This window comes from Martes martes (assembly GCF_963455335.1).
Source record: "Martes martes genome assembly, chromosome: 9".
In the NCBI taxonomy this organism is placed as follows: domain Eukaryota; kingdom Metazoa; phylum Chordata; class Mammalia; order Carnivora; family Mustelidae; genus Martes; species Martes martes.
The window spans coordinates 73,998,090-74,024,422 of record NC_137896.1 but is presented as its reverse complement, the minus strand read 5'-3'; the positions used below and the strand labels follow the sequence as shown (position 1 = coordinate 74,024,422).

General features: G+C 34.7%; 1 protein-coding gene across 3 annotated transcripts in view; it reads left to right on the top strand.

The window, feature by feature from the left end:
- Positions 1–26,333, top strand: part of CCDC88A (coiled-coil domain containing 88A) — a 119,506-nt gene that overhangs the window by 85,799 nt on the left and 7,374 nt on the right. For 2 of the 3 annotated variants that reach the window (XM_080813295.1, XM_080813293.1), the window contains exons 16-25: positions 43–170; positions 1,211–1,352; positions 4,204–4,368; positions 9,412–9,573; positions 11,114–11,391; positions 11,614–11,757; positions 14,258–14,444; positions 19,401–19,546; positions 22,594–22,686; positions 22,813–23,027. In XM_080813295.1, the coding sequence (XP_080669421.1) occupies positions 43–170; positions 1,211–1,352; positions 4,204–4,368; positions 9,412–9,573; positions 11,114–11,391; positions 11,614–11,757; positions 14,258–14,444; positions 19,401–19,546; positions 22,594–22,686; positions 22,813–23,027 (1,660 nt within the window). The remainder of the gene's footprint in view (positions 1–42; positions 171–1,210; positions 1,353–4,203; positions 4,369–9,411; positions 9,574–11,113; positions 11,392–11,613; positions 11,758–14,257; positions 14,445–19,400; positions 19,547–22,593; positions 22,687–22,812; positions 23,028–26,333) is intronic. The other variant, XM_080813294.1, reaches the window with a different exon arrangement.

The following is a 26,333-nucleotide window of genomic DNA, read 5'->3' as shown; positions in this document are numbered from 1 at the left end:
GTCATGACACTTATGTGAGTTTTACATTCCTTTTAAAATAAGGATTTGGTAAGTGAAAAATTGAAGACTCAACAAATGAATAATGATCTTGAAAAATTAACTCATGAGCTTGAGAAGATAGGGTTAAATAAGGAGCGACTCTTACATGATGAGCAAAATACTGATGACAGGTGAGTAGTAAGTCTGTTTGGCAAACAGTTGAAATTACTGTTTTTTTTCTGCTCAAACGTTCTTTGCTGTACTAATACAGAATATTTATATTTCATCCTGTTTCTGGTTCCTTTCTTTCCATAAAGAAAGTTCTATAAGAAAAAAAAGTAAAAACCCAGATAAATACAACCTAATATTGATACAAGAAAAAAATGCCAAAATATTACTCTAAATAGTTACGACTTAGTAGAAAAACAGGACGCCACCCAGCTAGCGAAAGACCAGAGGGTATAATTACCTGTAAAGGTAGCATGAGTTAACAATAAACAAACCCTCTCTTGAAATATAAAGTTAGTTTTTTATTTGAATCGTGTACTTAAATGCCTCAGTTGTTTCATGTATTTTGTGTGCTAAAAGTAGACTTAAAGAGAGATGGAAGAGAAATATGAAACAAAGATATGCTGATGTAATTAAGGCATAAAAATAATGTGGAAAAATAAGTCTTGACAAACAGAATAAAAAATTACTTTATATACCCTTTAATTTTGAGAATGATCAATACAAGCTTAAAAATTTTTATTCCCTCATGATAATTACAGTCTGGCAGACAGATTTTCAAGTAGTCTACTGTTTAGCATCCAGTCAGCCATGTGATTCCAGCTAGACTAGAAGTATGTATTGTTAAAAATAACTGTTTTATGTAGTCTAGATTTTAATTCATTGGAATTTTTGTAATGTAATTTGTATCTTATTGTCTACTGAGCAGAAAGCATGTATATATAAATTAATTAGAGTAATTAGAGTAAAATGCAGAATGATAAAATTTCTCATATATGTACTTCAGGTTTTTATTTGGTATAGTTATCAAGATTCTCATGTATAAGAATTCATCATAATCCCTAGTTTGTGATTGACTTTCAGACTGTATTCATGTACTGTCCTTTTTGTAAAAAATAATTACAAATAATATATTTATGAATCCACCATTCAGAAAGATAACTAAAATATTGACATTCACATCTGCCTCCAGTGATGAACTGTTATTTTTGTACTTGGATAGTAGGTACAAACTTTTGGAATCAAAATTAGAATCCACTCTAAAGAAGTCCCTTGAAATAAAAGAAGAAAAAATTGCTGCCTTAGAAGCTCGATTAGAAGAATCCACAAATTATAACCAGCAGTTGCGCCAAGAACTTAAAACAGTAAGTCATTTCCCTGGAAAGAATTTTAATTGTCAAAATTTGGACAGAAAAGTGTAAAGTAAGAAAACAAAAAAGCAACATCATTAATATTCTATTTCTTCCTTTTTCTTAAATTTGAGAGTAGCAGATCCTGGTCATTTAGTTTATGACAAACTATATTTTGTTTATACACTGTAATTTATACAATTCTATTTCATGTGCACATGTTCCCCATGCAATTAGAGACATACTAGTTTTGTGGGAATGGAATGGGGAAGAGGCAGTCTTACTCTTTAGAAAAGCTTTCAATGTAATATTGACACTTCACTTTGACATACTTCTATTGAAAATCCAGGTAAAAGTTTGATAGAGATGGGGGTATGAGGATACCAAGTAGAGGAAAATAGTATGTGTGATGTAGGAAATCACCTGTTCTCATAAATTTGAGGTTTTCTTCTAGATCTGCTGTCTTGTGATATTTGGAATTATTCTGTGAAATAAGCAGGGCAGGAGCAACTGTCTGTTTTCCCTTACATAAATAAATTGAAATCAAAGGGGCTTGTCCATTCCCTAGCATTCATATATGGTAGAAAGGTAGAATCATGTTCTGTTTTTTTGTTTTGTTTGTTGGTTTTTTTCCCTTTTATCATCTCTGTGGTACCACCAGGAGTGCTTTTATAATCAACTAAACATTCAGATTGAGAAGATTACTGTGGGCCTAATTTAGAATCATTTGATTCAGGAAGCTGTTGGAAATACAAGTATAAAGCAGGGCACTGTCATGGGTCCCTCTTCTTATAGTTGTTTGAAAGTCATATTCCCACCAGATGACAGTTCAGGTGCAAGACAATGAGATTCACACTGAGCATGCAGGAGCTGCACTGTCTTTGAGACTCCATGCTCCATAGTAGTCATCATCTCTTGCAAAAACTCTGAAGGCATGGAGGTCTCCACAATGGATATAATAGTTTTAAGAGTTGCTGCACTCAGAGAAGTTTAAAGATACAGTTTTCTATTAGGTACTTATAGTTCTTGCAGTTTAAATATAATTTACCCGGTGCCTGGGTGGCTCAGTCATTAAGCGTCTGCCTTCGGCTCAGGTCATGTTCCCAGGGTCCTGTGATCGGGGCCCACATTGAGCTCCCTGCTCAGCGGGAAGCCTGCTTCTCCCTCTCCCACTCCCCCTGCTTGTGTTCCCTCTCTCTCTGTGTGTCTCTCTCTGTCAAATAAATAAATAAAACCATAATAAATAAATAAATAAATTTGGGTCATTTTTCTCATATGCAGTCTTGCCCAGTAACACAGAACATTCCGATTTCTTCAGGTTTCTAAGGACGCAGTTAACAAAGATGGATTTCTCATACAGAAAAGGAGAAAGGTTTTGTTCCCCCATTTGCCCACACCATCGTTTTTGGTATTTGTACCATGAAATATATATTGTTAAAGAAGAAATTCTAGAATTTTGCTTAGTTTACATGAAGGATTATCCAAAAAATAAAGTAAAATTTGGTGCCAGATTTAATTAATCTGCAGTATCTAGGTTGCAAAGAAAGTCAACTTCATGAAGCTACTCAGCCAGTTTGGGTATGGGTTGATTATATGCATTTCAAGTCCAGGGGGCAGAGATGTAAAATTTCATCATTTTCCACTTCCAGCCATTTTGGCATAGCTATTGGACTAGCCACCTGCCATAGCCATAAAACTGAATTTAGGCTGTACTAACTTTTAATACTGTATGTGAAGAGGTATATCACTTGAAGATATGAAAGTTTTAAATATGAGTTGAAGGCCTGAAGTAATTGCTAAAATAGCATGACCAAAAGGTATAGCTAATATGCCAACAAAGGAGATAAAGTAGAATTATTATAAAAAAACAAAAAAAAACAGGAAAAAAAGAGGAACAAAAGTACAGATTGGACAAAGAGCAAAATGTCAGTTTTAAAACAAGCCAGATCAATAATCACATTAAATATAAAAGTTCTAAACATCTAAGTAGAAAGGCAGAGGTTAATAAATTAGGTTAAAAGGCAAGACCCACCTGTATGCTGCCTCAAAGAAATGTTGATGGCAGATATGTCATTTTTTATGTGAACATAAACTAGAGATTCTGTGGATACATCAGGTAAAGGGGCATTTTTGAAACTTAGTTGTAACAATGGACTAAAAATAAGAAGCTTTGAGTTTTATTCTCAACTCCCCTTCTTCATAATGGCATATGTCTATAGTCTTTAGAAGCCTAGAGAAAAGACCCTGTGGGAAATTAATGCAAAATAGGAGAGTGGAAACGATGTCACTCATTTATTAGAATATTAAAATTTAGGGTGGCTGGGTGGCTCAGTGGGTTAAAGCCTCTGCCTTCGGCTCAGGTCATGATCCCAGGGTCCTGGGATCAAGCCCCGCATCAGGCTCTCTGCTCAGCAGGGAGCCTGCTTCTTTTTTAGAAGGAATTATTACATATCTCAAGTCTTCATCTGACCTTTACATGGGATCTCTGAAATTTCTAAATCCAGCTATAGATGGGTCAAAATAATTATTAATATTTAGCAACATGTCTATGTCCAGTTAATTGATTCTTTAGTGATATTTTCATCATAAGCAACAGGATCTGAAATTATCATGGGAGTATGGCCCATATATTACTAGAGTGTGGCACTTAAGCAAGGTGTATTTAAATTTTCTAGGAGAAAAGAATTTGCAGTTTACAAAGCATAAATTGTGATCTTGATAGTAGTGATAATCATACATATTATTTATCACATTTTTTTAATAGTGTCTTTCACATTCACCAGACCATTGCAGAGTCTGATTGTAAGAAGTGATAACTTTGGTGATTCTTTTTCTCCCCATTAACATATTTTAAATAAAATTTTAGGTGAAAAAGAATTATGAAGCTCTCAAACAGAGACAAGATGAAGAAAGAATGGTACAGAGCTCTCCTCCAGCTTCTGGTGAAGATAATAAATGGGAGCGAGAAAGTCAAGAAACAACTAGAGAGCTTCTGAAAGTTAAAGACAGATTAATTGAAGTAGAAAGAAATGTAAGTATTTTTAAATTTTTAGTAGGAAAAGGGTTTTTTTAGAAGTATCATTATGTATGTAACTTAGGAAGTTTATCTAATCTAATTTATACTTTCTTGACTGATTCATAGTAAAAGAGTAAAGAACTAATAATTTAATTTAACTTACTTTTCTCTATCACCTTCATATATGTCCATCAGCCAACTTTGTCAACTCTGTTGTGAAAATGTAATCCAAGCCCATCATTGCTCCTACCATTCTAGTCTAAGGTACCATTATCTCTCATCTGGATTATTAGAATAGCCTTTGACTGGCTGGCTTCCCCCCTTCTACTCCTGGTCCAATCTAACCCATTTTTATTATAGTAGCCAGAGTTATTTTTTAAAACATAATCCTGGTCATGTCACTTTTCTACTTAAAATATTCAATAGCTTCCCCTTCCAATTAGAATAAAATTCAAATTTTTCAGTGTCCTTCAAGATCATTCCTGACTTTGCGCTGCCTCTATTATTGGTCTTGGACCACACCACTCTTCACCCCTTCTATTTATTAACATTGAGATATTATTACTATCTGTCAATACCTAGAAAACACAAAACAGTGCCTAGTATATAAGTAAATCAACTGAAGTCATATTAGCCTTTTCTATTTGTTCCTATTGGCCTTTTCTATTTGTTCATATGTTTGGATCCTTTACTTGGAACACATGACTGGCATTTAGGCTTCATATCACATATCTCCTGCAAAAGATCTTTCCTGACCCCTTTCTCCAGTAAAGTAGCTATTTTCAACCTAAACAATTCACTATCATGCCCTAAGTTTCTTTTTCATAACACTTCTCTTTTTTTTTTTTTTTTTTTTTAAATTTTATTTATTTATTTTTTACACACAGAGATCACAAGGAGGCAGAGAGGCAGGCAGAGAGAGAGGAAGGGAAGCAGGCTCCCCGCCAAGCAGAGAGCCCGATGTGGGGCTCGATCCCAGGACCCTGAGACCATGACCTGAGCCGAAGGCAGAGGCCTTAAGCCACTGAGCCACCCAGGCGCCCCATAACACTTCTCACTAGTGAAATTATATTACTTATTTATTTGTTGGTTGTCCACTGGAAAAAAGCTCCTTGACGGCAGGGGCTTATCTTCTCTTTTCTTTTCTTTTTTTTTTTCTTTTTAAACCACTGTGCCATCAGTATGTAGAATTAAGCCTGGTAGATAGCTGGCACAGTAAATATTGGCTGAATAAGTTAGAGAAATATTTGTCAAAAAAAGGTAATCAAGCTAATTCACCATTCATCCTTTAAAAATGAATTAACTTAAGAAAAGTTATATACTAACAGGTAAAATAGTTGTGGTTGTTGTTGTTATGTTTTAATATAACATGAATTGAAAACTTTAAGCCATAATACCAAAGATTAATCTCCTACGATGTTGATATCTACTTCCTCATCCAGAAGTAATCACTGTAAACAGTCTTCCCAGAAGAATGTTTGTGACTTACCTGTGTATTTCTTTTGGAATGCCTGGGTGGCTTAGTTGGTTAAGCATCCGACTCTTGATCTCAGCTCAGGTCTTGATCCTCAGGGTTGTGAGTTCAGACTCCCATGTTAGGCTCTATGCTGGGCTTAGAGCCTAGTTATAAAAAAAAAAAAAAAAGTAGTATATTTCTTTTTTTTTTCTTCCAAGATTTAAATTTTAGTTAGTTAACATGTAGCATAATATTAGTTTCAGATGTAGGGTTTAGTGATTCATAAGTGCCCTCCTTAATGTCCATCAGACATATCATCCATTCCTCCAACCACCTCCCCTCCAGTAACCCTCAGTTTGTTCTCTGTAGTTAACAGTTTGCTTTCTGGTTTGCCTCTTTTTTTTTACCCCCTGTGTTCATCTGTGAATGTCTCTTAAATTCCACATATGAGTAAAATCATATGGTATTTGTCTTTCTCTGACTGACTTATTTTGCTTAGCATAATACTGTCTTGCTCCATGCATGTCATCGCAAATGGAAAGATTTCATTCTTTTTTTGGCTGAAAAATTTTCCATTGTATACATACATAGCACAACTTTCTTATTCATCATTTGATGGACATTTGGGCTCTTTCCATAATTTGGCTATTGTGGATAATAGTGTTATAAACATCAGGTTGCACGTATCCCTTCGAATCAGTGTTTCTCTACCCTTTGGGTAAATACCTAGTAATGCAATTGCTGGATTATAGGGTAGTTTGTCTTTAACCTTTTTCTTTTTAAGATTTTATTTATTTATTTGACAGAGAGAGACAGTGAGAAAGGGAACACAAGCAGGAGGAGTAGGAGAGGGAGAAGCAGGCTTTCCACTGATCGGGCAGAAAGCCTGATGCGGACTTGATCCCGGGACCCTGGGGTCATGACCTGAGCTGAAGGCTCAATGACTGAGCCACCCAGGCGCCCCTACCTTTAACTTTTTTTTTTTTTTTAAGATTTTATTTATTTACTTGACAGGCAGAGAGGCAGGCAGAGAGAGAGGGGGAAGCAGGCTCCCTGCCAAGCAGAGAGCCTGATGCGGGGCTGGATCCCAGGACCCTGAGATCATGACCTGAGCCGAAGGCAGAGGCTTAACCCACTGAGCCACCTAGGCGCCCCAGCCTATCTTTAACTTTTTGAGGGACCTCTATACTGTTTTCCAGAGTGGCTGTACCGGTTTGCATTCCCACCACTGTATTAGAGGGCTACCCTTTCTCCACATCCTTATGAACATCTGCTGTTTCCTGTGTTGTTAATTTTAGCCATTCTGACAGGTGTGAGATAGTATCTCATTGTAATTTTGATTTGTATTTCCCTGATGATGAGTGATGTTGAGCATTTTTTCATGTGTCTGTTAGCCATTTGTATGTCTAGGAGTATATTTCTTTTACAAATTTACATCTGTGGATTCATGCTATACAGTATTTTTATTTGCATGTTTCAATTATGTTATCTTAGGGATCTATTTTAGGCAGTTATAGATCGTATCATTTTGTTTAGTAACCACATACTATTCCATAGTGTGGATATTACCATAATTTATTTAAATAAATGTATTTTCACATTTTGCTGCAATGAAAATCCATGTGTAATGTGTTCATGGGGTAGTAAATTCCTGATGGCAGAATTTATAGGCCAGAGGGTGTGTGTGTATGCATATATGTATATATATATCTGTGTAATTTTAACTGGTATCATCATGTTAGCCTTTGAAGATCACATCAGTTTTCAATTCCACCAATAGATTACCTATTTTTTTAGATAAACATTTGATGTTACTGGCCTTTTAATTTTTGTTAAAGCAGTAAGAAAGCATTTTAATTTTCATGTTTTAAATTATTAGTGAGCTATTTTATATCTGTTTATCAGCGTATATGAATACCTATTTTAAATATTCAGTGATTTCCATATATATGTATGTGCATATATATATGCACATAGATACAAACCTCCATCACTTGGGTTAATAATTGTATTTTGGAAAATTTTGCTGGTATGTAGAAGTGCTATAAGGTAAATCTCTTTTCCCATTGACTGACTTCATAAATTTCTATTGGAAAAAGTTACTTGGTTGTCATTTTTTAGCCATTTTATTTTAGATAATGGTTTATAAGATGGCTAACCTTTTATTACACCAATAATTTTGGTGCATTTGTCAGTATATTTACTGACCTCCTAACTTTTCCATTGTAAATCTTTTCCTGCTCTGAGATATTCTTTCTACTCTATCTCTTATTCCTTATAGACTATAGAACTTTCCTTATGACTGTAAGGATACCCAGACTTGTCATTAGAGCTTTGTACTCTTTGGTTTCTTAAGAGATGAACTATAGTAGCACCTAATGTATGTAAGTGAAAAATGGTTCACTTTTTGGTGTATCAAGATGGTATATAAACATATCAGTGTTCAATATTATTTTTCCAGTATAAATTTTTTCACCATTTTTATTCAAATAAATGAACACAAGAGAAGTAAAATATGAAAACCTATCTTAAAGCATTGTGCTTCCTCACCTTTGATTTTGTGATAAAATGTATGGGTTAAATCATTACTTGCCTTTTATACAGTGACATGTAGTATATGTAACTTTGAAAGCCTATAAAATGAATGATTTCTTTGTCCCCTATGTAGATATGATAAAAGTGATATGTTGTGATTCAGTTTTAACTTTTTATGCATATTGCAATTATACGCAACAAATTCTGGCCTTTTTGGATGTAACGTTTTATTTCAGTTTTCCAGAGGGTTCTTTGTTTATACATTTTGATGCTGATTTTTAACGAAATGTTATTTAGAAATAACCCTAAAAATATAATATCCATGACAAACATTTTAATATCTGTCAAATTAAATTAATAATGATCTGTGATTTGCATAATAATTCACTGTTTAACTATAAAATTGAAATATGGTCAAATGTACTAGGACAATTGAAAATTGTATGTTTTGTTTGGATTTGCTCCAGAAGTCCTACAGATAAAATAGAGTCTTAGTAAGTGTTTTATACCATGGGGGGAAAAAAAATCTCTAAAGAAAATATGTAACATCTGTTAGGTCAATTTTGAACTAAATGTTTTAAACACATGGTTAAAATTGTTCCTGCTTCTCTTCCAAATTTGTATTTATTAAAATAATTAGTTTTGCTGCTACCCCTGGGACCAGCACTCACCTGTATATATATTTTTGCCTTGGGGCAGTTAGAAATTATGCGCTTCATTAGCTAGACACAGTCCCACATACTTTTGAACAGGATGAAAACCATATAACTAATAAACCCATTCCAGTTTCTTGTGTTAATATATGAAGAATGGAATATTTTATTTTTTGGACATTATAAAGCAGACAGTATAAAGACACAATTGTAGGGTTTTGGTATTAGTGCTTTCTTTCTCTTTGCTGAACTCTCTCTTTACAATTTGGGATAGAGTGGAACTGTTTAAGTCTTCCAAGATTGTTGGGACTTTGTTTTGGATTTTAATGGTAATTAATTGTTATAAAATTCTAGTATCTGTTAAACAGAAATATGTTTGTTACTTTTAAAAATATGTGTGTTTTCTTTATTAAGAATGCTACCCTGCAAGCAGAGAAGCAAGCATTGAAAACTCAACTGAAGCAACTGGAGACACAGAACAATAATTTGCAGGCTCAGATTCTTGCACTTCAGAGGCAGACGGTGTCCTTACAGGAGCAGAATACTACTCTTCAAACCCAGAATGCAAAGCTTCAGGTTGTAATGTAACATTTGGGGATATGCAGCCAAATTTTTGAATTATGCTCTTAAAAAAGGGTAACTAGACATGGTAACATTGTTTCTTAGTGAGTGAATTTAATGGAAGATAAATTAAAATATATCAACTTAATGCTATGCAGGCTTCCAGATATCAACATTTTTTTAAATATCAGGGCCTCTAAATATTAACGAATAAATTCACTCAATGCATATAAATAAAATAAAGCTAACTTTATCTTTATTTAAAATATATAAAAAATATATTTAAAAATTTTTATTTAAAATATTTATGGGCACACCCAGGACTACAATGGAGCCCCTGACAGCTACACAAGGAGCCAGGGGAGCAGCAGCAGCCCCAGCCAGCCAGTAAGGCCTGGCATAAGAAAAGAATAAATAAACAAAGTGAAATACTTATTTATTTAAAATACAATTTTATCTTTATTTCACTTAAATTTACTTTATGGCCTTTTCACCTGTTTCACACAAGTTGATTGTAATTGCTCAAGTAGGAATGCTTGCTATGGAGTATAATTGCAAATACCATTGTTTATTTCATTTTTTATAGCTTTCCTGTTGGTTCTTAGGAAACAACACAGCATGAAAGTTTTGTCTTCAGACTTTTCCTTAGTTCAGAGGATCCATCTTACACTTAGTGCTATAGTGTCTTTTCACGCAGAATGATCAGGTTGGGAAAAGTACAACTCTTTGAAACGTCCTAAAGAGCCAAAGAAAAAAATTCCATCTCTGAATCTGAAAGTTCTTTCTGTAACTCTTTTCCAAATGTTAAAACATATACTAGTATAATGTAGATGCCTGAGAAAATTTCCAGTTGAATTTTCACAAGTAATTTTTCAGTTCTGTTGCCTCTTAAGTTTTAGAAAGTGATAGAGTAGCATTTTAAATTCTGTACTTTTTCATGAGTGGAATACAGATTGTTTCTAATCACCTTCATTTAAAATAATTCAACCTAAAATGTACATATGATATGTATCTCAAAAGAATATTAAATTAATATAAATAATATTAAATCAATATAAAATTTATATTGATATTAAATTAAATAATATAAATGAATAATATTAAATTATAGTTTGTTCTTTTAAATACTAAAACCCAAAATTTCTCAGTATAATATACTATATCTGCTGTGATTAATGTAGTGCTTCCTTAAGTTATTGTTATCTTTTACATTTTTTATGTTGCCATTAGAATTTTTTTTTAAGATTTTATTTATTTGACAGAGAGAGAGATAGAGCACAAGTAGGTAGAGTGGCGGACAGAGGGCGAACAGGCTCTCCACTGAGCAGGGAGCTTGATGCAGTCCTCGATCCCAGGACCCTGGGATCATGACCTGAGCCAAAGGTAGCCACATAACTGACTGAGCCACCCAGGCAGCCCTAGAATTTTATTTTTAAATAATTTTTAACACGGGAGAATTATTTTATCTGTAATAAACACAACACATATTTGCATCTTCTAGAAGAACAAGATAACTATTTTTCTTAGGTCTGATAAACAATATACTTTCTTACAGGTTGAAAATTCTACCCTTAATTCCCAAAGTACTTCACTTATGAACCAGAATGCACAACTCCTAATCCAGCAGTCTTCCTTAGAAAATGAAAATGAAGCTGTAATCAAAGAGCGAGAAGACCTGAAATCTCTCTATGATTCTCTGATCAAAGATCATGAAAAGCTGGAACTTCTTCATGAACGTCAGGCTTCAGAGTATGAGTCTCTCATTGCTAAGCATGGAACTCTAAAGTCTGCCCACAAAAATCTCGAGGTGGAACATAAAGACCTTGAAGATCGGTAATTTACTATCTTCTCTTGTATTGTTAATTTAAAACCAATTTTCTTTAGATAATATAATAAATTTTATGTTTAAATGATCTAAAATAATTTACATAGGAAATTTATGTATCATGTTTATAGTGGTACTTACTAATAAATTACTCTTGCTTTCTTCATTGCTAAAGTATTTTCTTTTTTATAAGGAAATATTATAAAACAAATACCTAATATTTTTTCCAGTTACAATCAGTTACTAAAACGGAAAGGACAATTGGAAGATTTGGAAAAAACACTGAAAGTAGAACAGGAAAAAATGGTGCTTGAAAACAAAAACCATGAGACTATAGCTGCAGAATACAAGAAACTTTGTGGTGAAAATGATAGGTAATAAATATTTATGTATTTTAGTTTTGTATTATTCATTACATCTGAAGTGTCTACTGCCCCTTTGCAGTACCATCTGTAACTTAGAATTTTTTAAAAGGACCCCAGAGCAGTAAGTAAATTACCCAACAAAATCAAGCAACTATTTATAAAATGGCTTGAAAACCTAGATCCCTTGTTTTCACCTACTCTTTCTCTCTTGATTTATTCAACTAATTAAGTTTTTAAGCCACATTTTATAATGAGATTTTTGTACCTTGATAGCATTTATATGCTTTATTGTGACAGAATGTAATGAAGTATGATTCTTTATGTCTGTCTGTCTTTGCTAGTGTGATATCTCAGTTCTTGTCTTTCAAAGTTTTTATAAGTGAACAGCTTCCAATTTCCTAGATTTGTACACTTATTTTTAACTGTCTTAGCTATTAATGGTCTCATACTGCCGTGAGGAAGTTATTTTTTAGTTTGTAACCCTGGGAACATCAAAACTTGCCAGCCCCTAATCAATCTGCTTCATAAGGGTATACATCAAAAGGTCTTTAGAGACCTTTTGAAAGTTTAAGCAGTCTGCACATTTGCATTGCACTTACACTTAACCGTAGCTGAAGTGCTAAAAGACAGCACACAATTCCAATGGAGGTCATTCATTGACTATTTGTCCTGTTATGAATTTAATATAATCCATTTGTAGAACTGTATTTCTTTTCCTTTACAAAAAAAAAAAAAATCCCTAAGCTTCTAGAACTATTTTTATTTCCATGCTCAGTAGTTTTTAATTTAGTAATTGTTATAACTAGAAATAGTGTATTGGGGGATTTGAACTTTCAATTAGCTCTACACCAAACTTGAATCAAGAAGGATGTATCTTTATGGTATGTGCAGTAGAAGACCAAGTTGTGACAAGTTACAGAATACAAGGACAGGGTCATTTTCATTACACACGTAACATTGGAGAAGGCACTTACTATCAAAGTTCCATCTTGAACCTAACCTTTTTCCATTGTTGGGATTCACAATGAACTGGGACAGTTTGTGAGCTTGGGTAGGCCTTCTAGGAATCTAATTAGAGGCCTTTTTTATTTCAATCAATTTCATTTCATGTCAATGAATAAATGAATTTATTCATTACTGAGGAGCCTTCTGAGAAAGAACTCAGCCTCCATGATGAGAAGAAATTGAGCATGATGATCTTGAATCAGGAGATTCTGCAGGCTTGGAAGGGAAGGGTGGTTTGGAGTATTTTCTATCTCTCAAATACATAAAAGCTGTTCTAGCCCAGCTTTTATTTATTCACGTCTATGCTGTAAGGCAAGAGAAGGCTTTAAGTAAAACCTGAAAGAGCTCTTACACCAAAAAAGGTATTTATGAAGACTTGTCTCAAGAAAAATAGTTTGTTTACCCATTTCTCTAAGTAACCTAAGTTTTAATCTTTGATAATGCCAAACCAAGAAAGTTTCTTACATGGACTTGTCTTAGCCTCTTTAGAATTGTGTTCGCTGAATTACGTTTTGATGTTAATGTTCTCAGGTTTAAAGGACAGTGTAAAAAAACTCTCTTAAAGATCTCATTTTAGCATTTGCCTTAGAGATGATGTTGAGGACATTGTATATGGTATCTCTTCATATCTTGTCGCCATGAAGCATCAGTAGGTAAATCTTTGATCTCCATAGGTATTGATATATTGTGTAGCTATCTGTGTCTCAGTGAGGCCTAACTAGCTGTTATAACTCATGGCATACATTCATTCATGGATTCAAACTATTTATGGAACATTTTCTGTATGTTTCTGGTCTTACCATTTAATTTTTTTACCAAGCCTTGATTTTTTAAATATATTATTTTTGTTATTTATTTTATGATTCTTGTAAACTGACAATTCTTTGGGTATTGAGTTGAAGTAAATTATTAAGTGTTCTGAACAAGTACCATCCTTTTTCTTAATGCCGTAAGATAAAGGTCGTTAAACTAGAGCCAACTCAGCGGACCAGATCCAGGCTGTGTCCTGTTCTTGTTTTTTGTTTTTGTTTTTATTCTTGTTTTTCAGATTTAAAAACAGATTTTATTATGTACCTCTTCTGTTTTTTATTTTTACTTTTTTAAGTTTTTATTTTAATTCCAGTTAGTTAACATATAGTCTTATATTAGTTTCAGTAGTACAATATAGTAAATTAACAATTCCATCCTGTTTTGGTTCATCTCCCGAACTAAAAACAATTTTTGCATTGTAAAAGTTTGGGGGTACATAGAGGGAAAAATAGCTTTATGAGCCACATGCAGTATACAACATGGTAGAAGATTTCAAGGGAAGAGTAGTCTGAATTTTCTATTCTAGTTTTACAGAATAGAAACGGATTTTTGATGAATTTAGTCACTGGCTAAAGAGTCCGATATATTCTCTAAGTATGTCTGAATGTGATCCACAGCATTTTCACATTATGTAATTACAATGAAAGCTGTTAAGGGAATCTAATTCTCTTTCTATCATGATTTCTAATTATAGGTTGAATCATACATATAATCAGCTTGTAAAAGAAACTGAAGTTTTACAAACTGACCATAAAAACTTGAAAAGTCTTTTAAATAATTCCAAACTGGAACAAACAAGATTAGAAGCTGAATTTTCAAAGCTAAAGGAACAATACCAACAATTGGACATCACATCCACCAAGCTAAATAACCAATGTGAGGTGAGCTTTGACAAGTTTCTTTTTTAGGAATCAGCACATGCCTGAAAAATAATCATATTAAAATGAGAATAGCAATATATATTTGCTTGGGTATTTCTAAAAGAATTGGTCAGCGGTGGGGCACCTGGGTGGCTCAGTCATTAAGCATTTGCCTTTGGCTCAGGTCATAAGCCCAGGGTCCTGGGATCGAGCCCCGCATCGGGCTCTCCGCTCTGCGGGAAGACTGCTTCTCCCTCTCCCACTCCGCCTGCTTGCGTTCCCTCTCTTGCTGTGTCTCTCTCTGTCGAATAAATAAAATCTTTAAAAAAAAAAAAATTGGTCAGAGGTCATTGAAATTCACAAGTAATTCATAATAACTTCTTTTATCATGGATTTCAACATTTTTTACTATTAGTTTAAACTTGTGTGCCCACATACTTTGAAAATGTGAAATTGTGCCCTTGTTTAATGAAAAAATGTTTACTTAGCATCTGACATGTACTAGTAAGCCAAAAAGTTAAAAATCTTTCCCTTTGTGGAGCTTAGATTCTGGCTGAAAGAAATAGACAATAAACACAACAAGCAAGTGAAATATGTAGTATTTCAATGTTTTATAACATATATTGCACTTTACTCCAACACTTGGTGGTGTAAAACAAGCATTTATTAGGCTCCCAGGTCTGTGGGTCAGAATGACAGGGACAGTGGAGCAGGTTTGTTTCTGTTCCACTTGCAACTGTGATTGAAAGGCTACATGCATGTTTGGTGGTTGGTGCTGGCTACCAGCTGGAGGCATCCGTTTTCTCTCCACATGATGTCTCCCCAAGGACCAGTTTGGGCTTTCTCACAACATGGTGATAACCAGACAGAAGCCATCTCTACCATAATGATCAAACCTCAGAAGTCATACGGCATCATTTCCCCTGTATTCTCTTCATTGAGGCAGTCAAAGTCACACTCAGGCTCAAGGGAAAGAGAAAGTAGATTCTGCCTTTTGGTGGAGAATGGCAAGATTCTTACAAGAGCATGTGAACTGGAAATACTACTCTATTTTGAAAATTGGTCTGCAACATCTGGTATGTTACAAGGTAGATAAGTTATGTGCAAGTAAAAATGAAGTAGGGCAAAGAGGGATAAGGAAGACTTCCAGGGTGGATAAAGGAATATAGATTGAAATTTTAATAGGCATCCTTCAACAAAGATAACTTTATTCTGAGTAAAACAGGGGAGCCATTTGAGTGTTTTGAGCAGAAGAGACATTGGCCTTATGTATACAGTTGTGTTATTAACATAATTCCATGCTGCTTTTTGTGATGGTTTGATAAAACAAGTTTTAAAGTCTAAAAGGATACTGAAAGCCTTAGAAAATCTTTAAATTTGGGTGCCTGGGTGGCTCAGTTGGTTAAGCGACTGCCTTTGGCTCAGGTCATGATCCCAGAGTCCCGGGATCGAGTCCAACATCGGGCTCCCAGCTCTCTCTGACCTTCTCCCCTCTCTTGGTCTCTCTCACCCTCCTTCTCTCTCGCAAAGAAATAAATTAAATCTTTAAAAAAAAATCCTTAAATTTTATTGTTTGGCCCCCAAATCATTGAAGTTTGAATATAGCTTAACACCTGAATTTCATGGCACTTTTAAGAAAAGGCACTTAAGCTAACTTTTAAAGGGAAATAGGAGTAGAAAAGTAATACTTAAAAGCATTTTGTCTGAAATGATAAACTAATAGAAAGAAGTACTAGTTTAAAATCATATATATTTAATTACCCAACAAGGCTCAGAAAGTATAGAACATTCATTATGCCTGTGATTTATAAAAGTGCAAATAAAATATAATTGGAGTGATGGACTTACAGAAGGAGGAAGAGGACAAATCCACTCCCCAAGAAACAATAAAATGGGGCAAAATTGTCAAAACAACCATTGTAGTACTCTGGAACTGTAGTAAAGGTGTACAACGAATTGAGAAGCATTTATTAAAGAAAACTGCTTGACTTTGTGTAGGAGCTGTGATTGTCTGAGGCATTTTATCTTGTGATTTCTCCCATTCCCCTCCACCTTCCCCAATTCCAATACCTGGTAGTTCAGATAAGGGGCATACTGTGAAAATTAGCAACTTTGCTACCAGAGCAGACTGACTTGATTTGAACAGAGCACAAAAAAGTCCCATACCCAGGAGAGTTGTCACAGGTCAATTCTCAGATGGTCTGAGGTTGGAATATTGGTTGGGGTGAGGAGTAGACCAGCAAATTAGTCAAAAATTTAAATGGGAGATCCAGGGAATGAGACATCCAGCTATAGTGAGTCTTGATAAAGTCCTACCTGACACTGGTAGCCTGGAAAGCTATCCAGGAGAGACCAGAAAGGGCCCTAGGTACCTACTTACCTCTGGCTGGTAGTCCCAACTCAAGTCAAATATTAACCCTAGGCTAAGGGCTAACACATATAATAGCATGATTTAGAGGGAGCGGAAAAATGAATCCAGAGTATAAGAGGCCAGGATAGCAGTTAATCTTTGTGGGAAGAGGTGGTGATTAGAAGACAGCACAAGGTGCTTCTGGAATATAGTTAATGAGCTGTTTCTTGATCAGGTACTGGTTTCACACATGTTGACTTTGTGCTAATTCACTGAGCTGTAGCTACATAAAATTGTGTTCTCTTTTCTCTATATATGTTTTATTAATTGTTGACACAGTAATTAATGCTGTATAACAACACAGAACCTTTGGTAATGGACATAAACATTTATTTTTCCTCATGAATCTATGGATTGTCTGAGCAGATGTGCTGGTGGCATGTATCAATGTGACCAAGATCATTTGATCTTAGTCACATCTGCAGTGAACTGGCACGTACTCTGAGGGCTGGCTGGCCTAGGGTGGCCCCAGATGGCATAACTTTTCTCTGTGCCATGTGCTCTCTCATCCTCCAGCAGGATTACAAGTGGAAGCACATAAGGCTTTTTGAGGCCTAGGCTTGGAACTTCCATCACTTCCACTTCCTTCTCCTGGCCAAGGGCATTCCAAAATCAGAAAGAGGGAAAATAAATTCTACTTCTTGATGGTAAGAGCAAGAAGTCACAGCACAAGAGGGTACAGACACAGGGAGGAAAAAAACTGTGTTCAGTTTTGAAACATGTTGTGTTTCAATTTAACAACATGTAGATAAATATAACACAATAGTGATAATGGTTAGCTCTAAATGGCTATTTATGGATACTCACAGTATTGCTTTTCTGTATCTTAAGAGTTTACAAAATGGGGCGGGGCGCCTGGGTGGCTCAGTGGGTTAAAGCCTCTGCCTTCGGCTCGGGTCATGATCTCAGGGTCCTGGGATCGAGCCCCGCATTGGGCTCTCTGCTCAGCGGGGAGCCTGCTTCCCTCCTCTCTCTTTCTCTCTGCCTGCTACTTTGCCTAGTTGTGCTCTCTGTCTGTCAAATAAATGAATAAAATCTTAAAAAAAAAAAAAGTTTACAAAATGGGGTTCCCCCCCCTTTTTTAAGTGTAGATCTCTGGGCTGTACTCCAGACTGGTTGAATTTGAATGCTAGGACCCAGAAATCCACATTTTTAAAAGAGATACAGATATAGATTTATTTATTTGAGAGAGAGTGTGTGTGTGTGCTCACACAGGTGCAAGCAGGGGAGGAGCAGAGGGGGGAGGGAGAGGAAGGAAGAAAGAATCTCAAGCAGACTCCAAGCTGAGCGTGGAGCCCCAGGCAGGGGCTTGATCTCCAGCCCTGAGGTGATGATGTGAGCTAACCAAGTCAGAAGCTCAACCAACTGAGTCACCTAGATGCCCCCGGAAATCTACATTTTTTAATAGTTTCTATGAGTGATGCTGAATTTTGAAAATCACTACATTGGGCTTTCTTTTTTTCTTTCTTTTCTTTTTTTTTTAAAGATTTTATTTATTTGACAGAGAGAGATCACAAGTAGGCAGAGAGGCAGGCAGAGAGAGAGGAGGAAGCAGGCTCCCTGCTGAGCAGAGAGCCCGATGCGGTGCTTGATCCCAGGACCCTGGGATCATGACCTGAGCCGAAGGCAGAGGCTTTAACCCACTGAGCCACCCAGGCGCCCCTACTTTGGGCTTTCTGACTTCTACTGGAATCTCTGGCCTAACTAAAGCATATTTCCAGTTTCTTCTAACTACAAAGAAGCAGCCCAATGCTGTTGGCAACCCAGCTACCAGTAGTATCAGCTAGTAATACCAACCACTGACAAGGTTACCTGAGTCCCTTTGATCAACCCATTAAAACTATGTACAAACTTCTAAGGTTCCTAAAAAACAGTGGATGAGGAAAGAATGAGGTATATTAAGTACCTACTATGTGTTAAAGGCATGACACATGATAGTTTACATATATTATTTAATCCTTACAGCAGTCAGGGGTGTGAATTATTCTCATTTTATAGATGAGATCATTAAAGTCCAGAGAATTAATTTACTTGTCCAAGGTTTCATAGCTCCTTAAATAAAGGCCAGGTAGCTTTCAGACTGTAAGTTAAATAGTTTTGAAGAAAGTTTTTGGAACTAGATAATTTATTATATGTTAAACCCAGTGTTTGTAAGAATTTTTAAAAATGTGTACAGCACATACCTTAGTATTTTAGCTCTCATTATAACTAAAATAATCATTCATGTTCTGATCAAAGTGCAACCACTTAATTGTTCAAGTAGCAGAAGACCTAAGTTTTTTTTGTTTTTTTTTTTAAGATTGATTGATTTTAGAGAGTGTGTGGGAGCTGGAGGAGGGACAGAGGGAGAGGGAGAGAGAGAATCTCAGGCAGACTCCCTGCTAAGTGTGGAGCCCAACACAGGCTTAATTTCCTGACCCTGAAATCATTACCTGAGCCAAAACCAAGAGTCAGACACTCAACCGACTGAGCTACCGGTGCCCCAAGACTGTCTATTTTTCAGATGTTTGAGGTGATTTATGTTAAATGTAAATGTTGATTTTAAAAAAATGTTTGTGTTTAAACAGTTGCTAAGCCAACTTAAAGGAAATTTAGAAGAAGAAAATCGACATCTACTAGATCAAATTCAAACATTAATGCTCCAGAACAGAACACTATTGGAGCAGAATATGGAAAGCAAGGATCTCTTTCATGTTGAACAAAGACAGTACATGTAGGTACCAAATAATGTTGAAGTAATACTCATGATTTTATCATTGCCAACTGGTGACAAAAAAAACAAACTTACTGCTAATTTTTTTTTTAAATTTTCAACATTATTATTTCTCCATACATTTTTTTGAATGCTTATGTTCTGGGCACTATGCTAGTAACCAGAAATACTAACATGAAAATATGTAGGTCCTGCTCATAAGAAACTAGTAACATAAAGCAATAAATACAAATAATTGCTATAGTGGAAGTATGTAGGAGGTCTTAGAAATACAGCAGATACAGGGGAAGGAGTACCTTAGTCTGGCACGGGCAAGGTGGACTTCCCAAAGATGGTTGCTTAAGCTGAGACTTAAAGACCCATGGGAGTTTGCCTGAGGAGACATACCAGGCCAAGGAGGCACAAATGGAATAGCATGAAGGTGTGATGAAGGTGTATTACGGTATGGTATAGGACCTAAAAATTAATAGTTCTTGCTGGAGCAAAATTGAGGAAGAAGGAGCAATAGAGAAGTGGCCAAAAACTTAGGAACCGCTTCACAAAGGTTTTTTTATGGCATATAAAAGAGTTGTTGAAAACTTTGAGCAGAGGGGTAAAATGACCAGATTTGTGTTTTTTTTTAAAGGCACTGGTGGCATTTTAGAGTATGGATTAGAGGTCCTGAGAATAGAGACAAGGAATAAGTTTTAGGAAGACTGTTGTAATAATCTAGTGAATCATAATTCACAAGCAGTGGTAGTTGAGATCATATACCAGATGTAAGAGATAGAATTGACAAGGCTTAATATTGGTAAATTGTATCTCCATTAGTAGTAGAGGAATCTGGTAAAATCAGGGATTTGGGCCTGAGCTACTCAGTGGATAGGCCTTGTATTGCACTAAGGTTTACCTTTTCTAAATTCCCCTATTCCCTAAATGAGAAACACAATAGTATAATAGAAATAGCACGGATGTTGAAATTAGGCAGCTCCTAATTCAAGTCCCAGTTCTTCCAGTCACTAGCTGTGTGACCATAGGTGAGTTACTTTGGTTCTTTGATTCTTTTTCTCTGAAATAGAAATATAACGTCTACTTCCAAGATGATCCTAAGAAATAAATGAAATAATGTATCTGTGCCTTTTAGGCATGATATATATGGTGGTGAGCTAGGGCACATATGAAACCAGGATATATCATATATCTTTTGAAGCATCAGTTTTCTTATAAAATTTGAGGCAGGGAACATGATTTTTATATTAACAGACAGGTATATTACAGAGCAAAAAGAGTTTGCATGAGCTTTTAAGATAAATGCAAAACTTCAAAGAAATTTCACATTTGTGGCCAGCCACTTTCGACTACACCTTCAATCCTTTCAGGGGTATGTATTCCTTTATTCTCTGCCTTAAGTGTTTCTGCTTAAGAAGCAGGAAGTATATGTAAAACATTTAAGTTTTCTGTCCCTTAAGCAAAGGCTTTATGCAAAGCTTTATCTTTGGATATCTTTAGAATATCTTAATATTCTGGTCCTTGGTGAGTAATCCATTTCCAAAGTTTCAGTAACTGTATTTGTATAGTTGACTTAGAAATATTAGTATCTATTCTGACTTTTTGAATTTAAATTAAAAATATCCATCTTATATGTCAGACAGTTCTTGCTGAATGCTTCTGTCACATGATCCTAGCAGGAGTGACAGTGAACAGGTAGTACTGAGAATTTGGAGATTCCTGATGATATTTCAACAGGTAAAAAGAGAAGACATTTGGGAGGTATATCTGCCATTGTGCTGTAGTGTGTACCTCTTGGCAATCTCTGTTCACAAAGCATCTTCTTCAAAAAAATCAAACCCATTTGTTCTGGTTCTCACTTCCGTAATTCATCCTAACCACCCAACTAGACTACCTCATTAGCCTCCTGGATGTTTTCTTTACTATCATCCTTTCTGATAGATACTATTTCATCATGGAGTTAAGGTACCTATAGCAAATACTTCATAATGTCACTTTTTAATGAAACCTACAAGCTTCTAATTTCCTATTGAGCAAAATCTAAACCTGAAAATCCCTCACTGCTTCCCCTCAACTAAACTGCTTAATTTAGCATTCTTATCTTTTCAGTCTATCTACTATGGCCATTCTCTCCATGAGGCTTTCTTTGGTCATTCAAGATAGAAATATTTTCCCTTTTATAAGTTTCTTTTGTACTTAACACAGTACTTTTATTTTGGCACCACTACTACCTTGGATTGTAATATTCATGTATATTTGTTCTCTCTCCTATTGTATTATAAGCAGAGTTGGGCTGCTTATTGTCTTTATATACTCTTTGTGTCTTCCTCATTATAAATGATCACTAAATATTTGTTGACTAAACAACATCGCAGTTTGGCATCACAGTTTTTCAGATCATTTTACTTTAGTCTGTGATCTTTGATGTTTCCCTATGTAATATATACCATCAAGGACATAAATGAGATGAAGACATGGTGAAAGTAGTGTATTCATGTATTGCTGAAGGCAGGAAATTGTTCTGTAAAGGTAAATTAAGCCTAAATAATTCTGCCATAAAGGAAAAAAGTCTGTGTTTGATGAAGATGTGGTTGCAAGATTACTTATATCTACAATTGTAAACAGATTATTGAACATTTTAGTTTTTTACTTACATAAATTATATTAAATGACCTTTCATTCCAAAAACAATGTGAGATACTAAAAGATTCAAGAATAGGAGAACAGTCACTGTTAATGTCGCTTAACAGCTATTAAAAGACGTTGAGAGAATTCCTTTGTCATGATGAGAATATAATATGAAAAATTTTCTTCAAACAAATAAATTGTATTAAAGAATTGAATTTTAAATTCTATATCCTTTCATTAAGTAAGTTTGTAAATAAAAAGAAAAGGAGAAACTTGGAAAAAAAGTCCCTGGTTAATACCTAGTACTTTGTTGTCAACTCTAATATCTGTATTTGTTTATGTTTTGGACAGCAGTTAGATTGTAGTCACAAAATATTCATAACTATACAAAATATGGTACATGTCCTAACATGCAATTTTTACTTTTGCAGTGATAAGTTAAATGAATTAAGACGACAAAAGGAGAAATTAGAAGAGAAGATAATGGATCAATACAAATTTTATGACCCATCTCCTCCTAGAAGGTACTGTTAACCAAATTTTATTCATTTTTACTTTGGAAAAAAAGAGAAAGTTAAGACTTTTAATTTTGTGAAGGATTTATATGTTGAATTTAAGACTGATAAGAGTTTTTAAAATTATTCTATTAGGAGAGGCAACTGGATTACTCTAAAAATGAGAAAATTGATAAAGTCTAAGAAAGATATTAATCGGGAACGTCAGAAATCTCTAACATTAACACCTACCCGCTCAGACTCCAGTGAAGGATTTCTTCAGCTCCCTCATCAAGATAGTCAAGATAGTTCTTCAGTAGGTTCAAACTCTTTAGAAGATGGCCAAACTTTGGGGACCAAGAAAAGCAGCAGTGAGTGCTTAAACTCTTTAAACATTTGTGATCTCTAGTATTGATTTAGAATTCTTTCAAAAGATTTCTTTAACTTATAACTTCAGCAGTCCTCTGGGTAATAGTGTGATGAATGCATTTCTTTTTAATTCTATATGATTATAAAATTCATGTGTACTGCAATACCGCATGATTTCCTGTATTATGTGTTTCTAAATATACCAAACACAGAGATACCATCATTTAGCCAGGGAGGTTGAACAATGTCCAAAGAACATTGAGATAAGAGCCAGAATATCTCTGTTACTTGCTACTTGTAGTAATACGGGTACACCGTTCACCTTTGTGTCATACTGCACAGGGTGATTGTGAAGAGTAAGTGAGAAGTGTTTATGAGCTCATCTTGATAATTATTTTTAACTAAGTAGGATAATAAGGCATTTTATAATGGGGTTTTATTCATATACTTGGGTGTCAAATTGGAGCAAAGTTACATTGGTGAGAAGCAAAGAAAAACAGTTATGAATTCAAAGAGAATGTTATTCAGTAATTTAGAAGTAACTGAAGGTTATAAAAATTATTGAGGGATTGCTTGGTAAAGGATTGATTAAAATTGATGTATATAAGCTTTTATATAAAATTGTGATTTAATTTTTTTAATTACAAATATAATAGTATCACACCATAACATGAACTATACAATTCATAATATTTTTATTTTATTACTAGTGTGCTTAACTAAATAAGAGCAAAGTAAAAGCCTAAAGAAGTATATTTTAAGAGAAAGAGAAAAGAATCCAAAGCTAGGCCCTTTGAAGATGTCCAAGAAGTTGACTACTAACAATGTTCTTACAGAATGTGTAAACAAGATACTTGAATCCACTCATATTATCACCAGAGTCACTAAATTTAAAAAAAAATAGGTATTTGTCTGTGTGTATGTATATGTATATCTATATGAAATAGATCTATATAATTTCACTGCTATTCCTTTGAAGTAAATAGGCCAAAATAGCTACTACTTCCCCCCAGGGATAGACTTTACTTATGGCAACTCTCAAAACTCTCAAAAAACTATAGTGTTTGGCCTCAAGGGAATTACCTCTGAAAAGACAGTATTTTGGGATATAGGAGATGAGGCATTCATTATAGGGTATATTTCAGAATACAGCTATAACATCCTAAAAACTAGAATCCATAAGTATTCATTTATACATACATTGTGTGTGTGTGTGTGTGTGTGTGTGTGTGTGTGTGTGTGTATTAATCTCAAGAAAGTGTTTAAATTCTGTATCCCAACACAAGATTATCATTACCTGGGTCTTTTGCTATCTAGTCTTATCATTCAAATCTACATGAAATCTCTTGCATATTCTTGTGGAGAAATCATCAGGTTTACCTTAAAAAGATGCCAGATAATTCAATTTTATGTTACTTTAGGTATAAAATATCTGACATCTTATTAAATGAGAATTGGTAATAGGTCTACTTAATTTTTTTCCAATTAAAGGAAGATATTTCATAAGGCATTGATTTCTTTCTTTCTTTCTTTCTTTTTTTTTTTCCAAGTAAGCTCTGCATCCAACATGGGGCTTGAACTCACAACCCTGAGATCAAGAGTTGTATGCTCTCTCCTGACTTGGCCAGCCAGGCACCCTAAAGAAAGATTTCAATTCAGATATGATAATGTAACACAAAAAAGGCACAGCAGTCTTTTTTGAGGTCAACTTGTCTGTTTTTAATATAAAGCTGACATTCTTTCATACTCCCTGCTGAAGCATCCAGAATAAGCAGAATAAGAATCAGAAGGCAGTAATATTCTCCTTTCCTGCAGTTGTTTAGTTTTAGAATTGTTTAAATAAACAAAACCCCAGCAATGCTAATGTTCTCTGAATTTCAGTATGTTGTTTAAAAAAAAAATTGTATATCTACAAACTAGTTGACATAAGAAGGATCACATTCCACCACTGGAAAATTTAAAATTCCTTTTATCCTGTCTGTCAGTAAAGCAGTCTTTGGAAAACGGTTGAAACAGAAGTATCTAAACAAGACAACATGTGCATGCTGCAACCACTCAGCTTTGTTTTAGCTAAGTGTCCATGTTTACATTGCTTTCAGTTCATTTCTTTTTAATCATTAAAAACAGTTGTGTTTACCAAGTTAGAAAAGAAATAGTTTAAATTAAATTAAAAGCCAAATTTAAATTAAAAGCCAAAATCAATCAGGACTGTTCCTAATAGTGGTCAAGTAAATTAAAAAGCTGTATGTCCATTGCATTCTCTTTAATGGAGAAGAACTTTGATTAAATATAACTCAAGAATGTTAGTGACTTTAGGGAGCATTTTAATTTTTGTGCCAATGACACCTACTATAGTTATAATCCTAATTTCCATTTATAGAATTTTTCTGCACAGTGCTACCTTTGTTTTTCTTAGTAAACTCACCCAAAAAGCCCTTCAAAATACCTAAAAATGTTAGAAATACATACTTATCTGTTGTTTTTGCTTGCGTTAGGTTGCCTCTTATCTTTTAGCCTTAACAGAACTTAGTGCTAGCTTTTCTCTTTTCTGTAGTCAACCCTTTTGCAAAATGAAATGAATGTAATTGCTCATGTCATCTTTTGAAAGACTTTGCTCTGAAGAATAAATATTTTCTTGGTGCTGTTAAATAATGCACCAGAATTCAAATTAACCCCAAAAAATAATTCCCTATTTCCTTTGTTAAAGTTTGAGAAAATAATGAAAGTTTTTAATTTCTTTAGATTGTTTTAAACATTCCCTGGACACCCTAGTTTTTGTTGATATATATTAAGAGAATACTCTCGCAAAATGTGCATTTTCTTTTTTTTTTTAAGATTTTATTTATTTATTTATTTGACACAGAGAGAGATCACAAGTAGGCAGAGAGGCAGGCAGAGAGAGAGAGGGAGAAGCAGGCTCCCTGCTAAGCAGAGAGCCCGATGCGGGCCTTGATCCCAGGACCTGGGATCTTGACCTGAGCTGAAGGCAGAGGCTTAACCTACTGAGCCACCCAGGTGCCCAAAATGTGCATTTTCTTAAGTTTTTTTTTCCCAAGATGAAGTCTTTTTATTTAAAAAGTTAAAATAAAAAATTGGAAAGCCTTATACATCATCATGTATACTGTGGCCCACCAATAACCCTAATTTTAAAGGTATACCTTTACAACTTATTGACAACTTATTATTATTAACTTATTATTAACAACTAGTTAATAGGAAAACTGTTCCTTCAGTAAGTACTTCTAATCAGTTCCTGTATTTGTAGGGCTTTAGCCAATCCAAGCTTTCAAAGTATATGTTCCTCATCA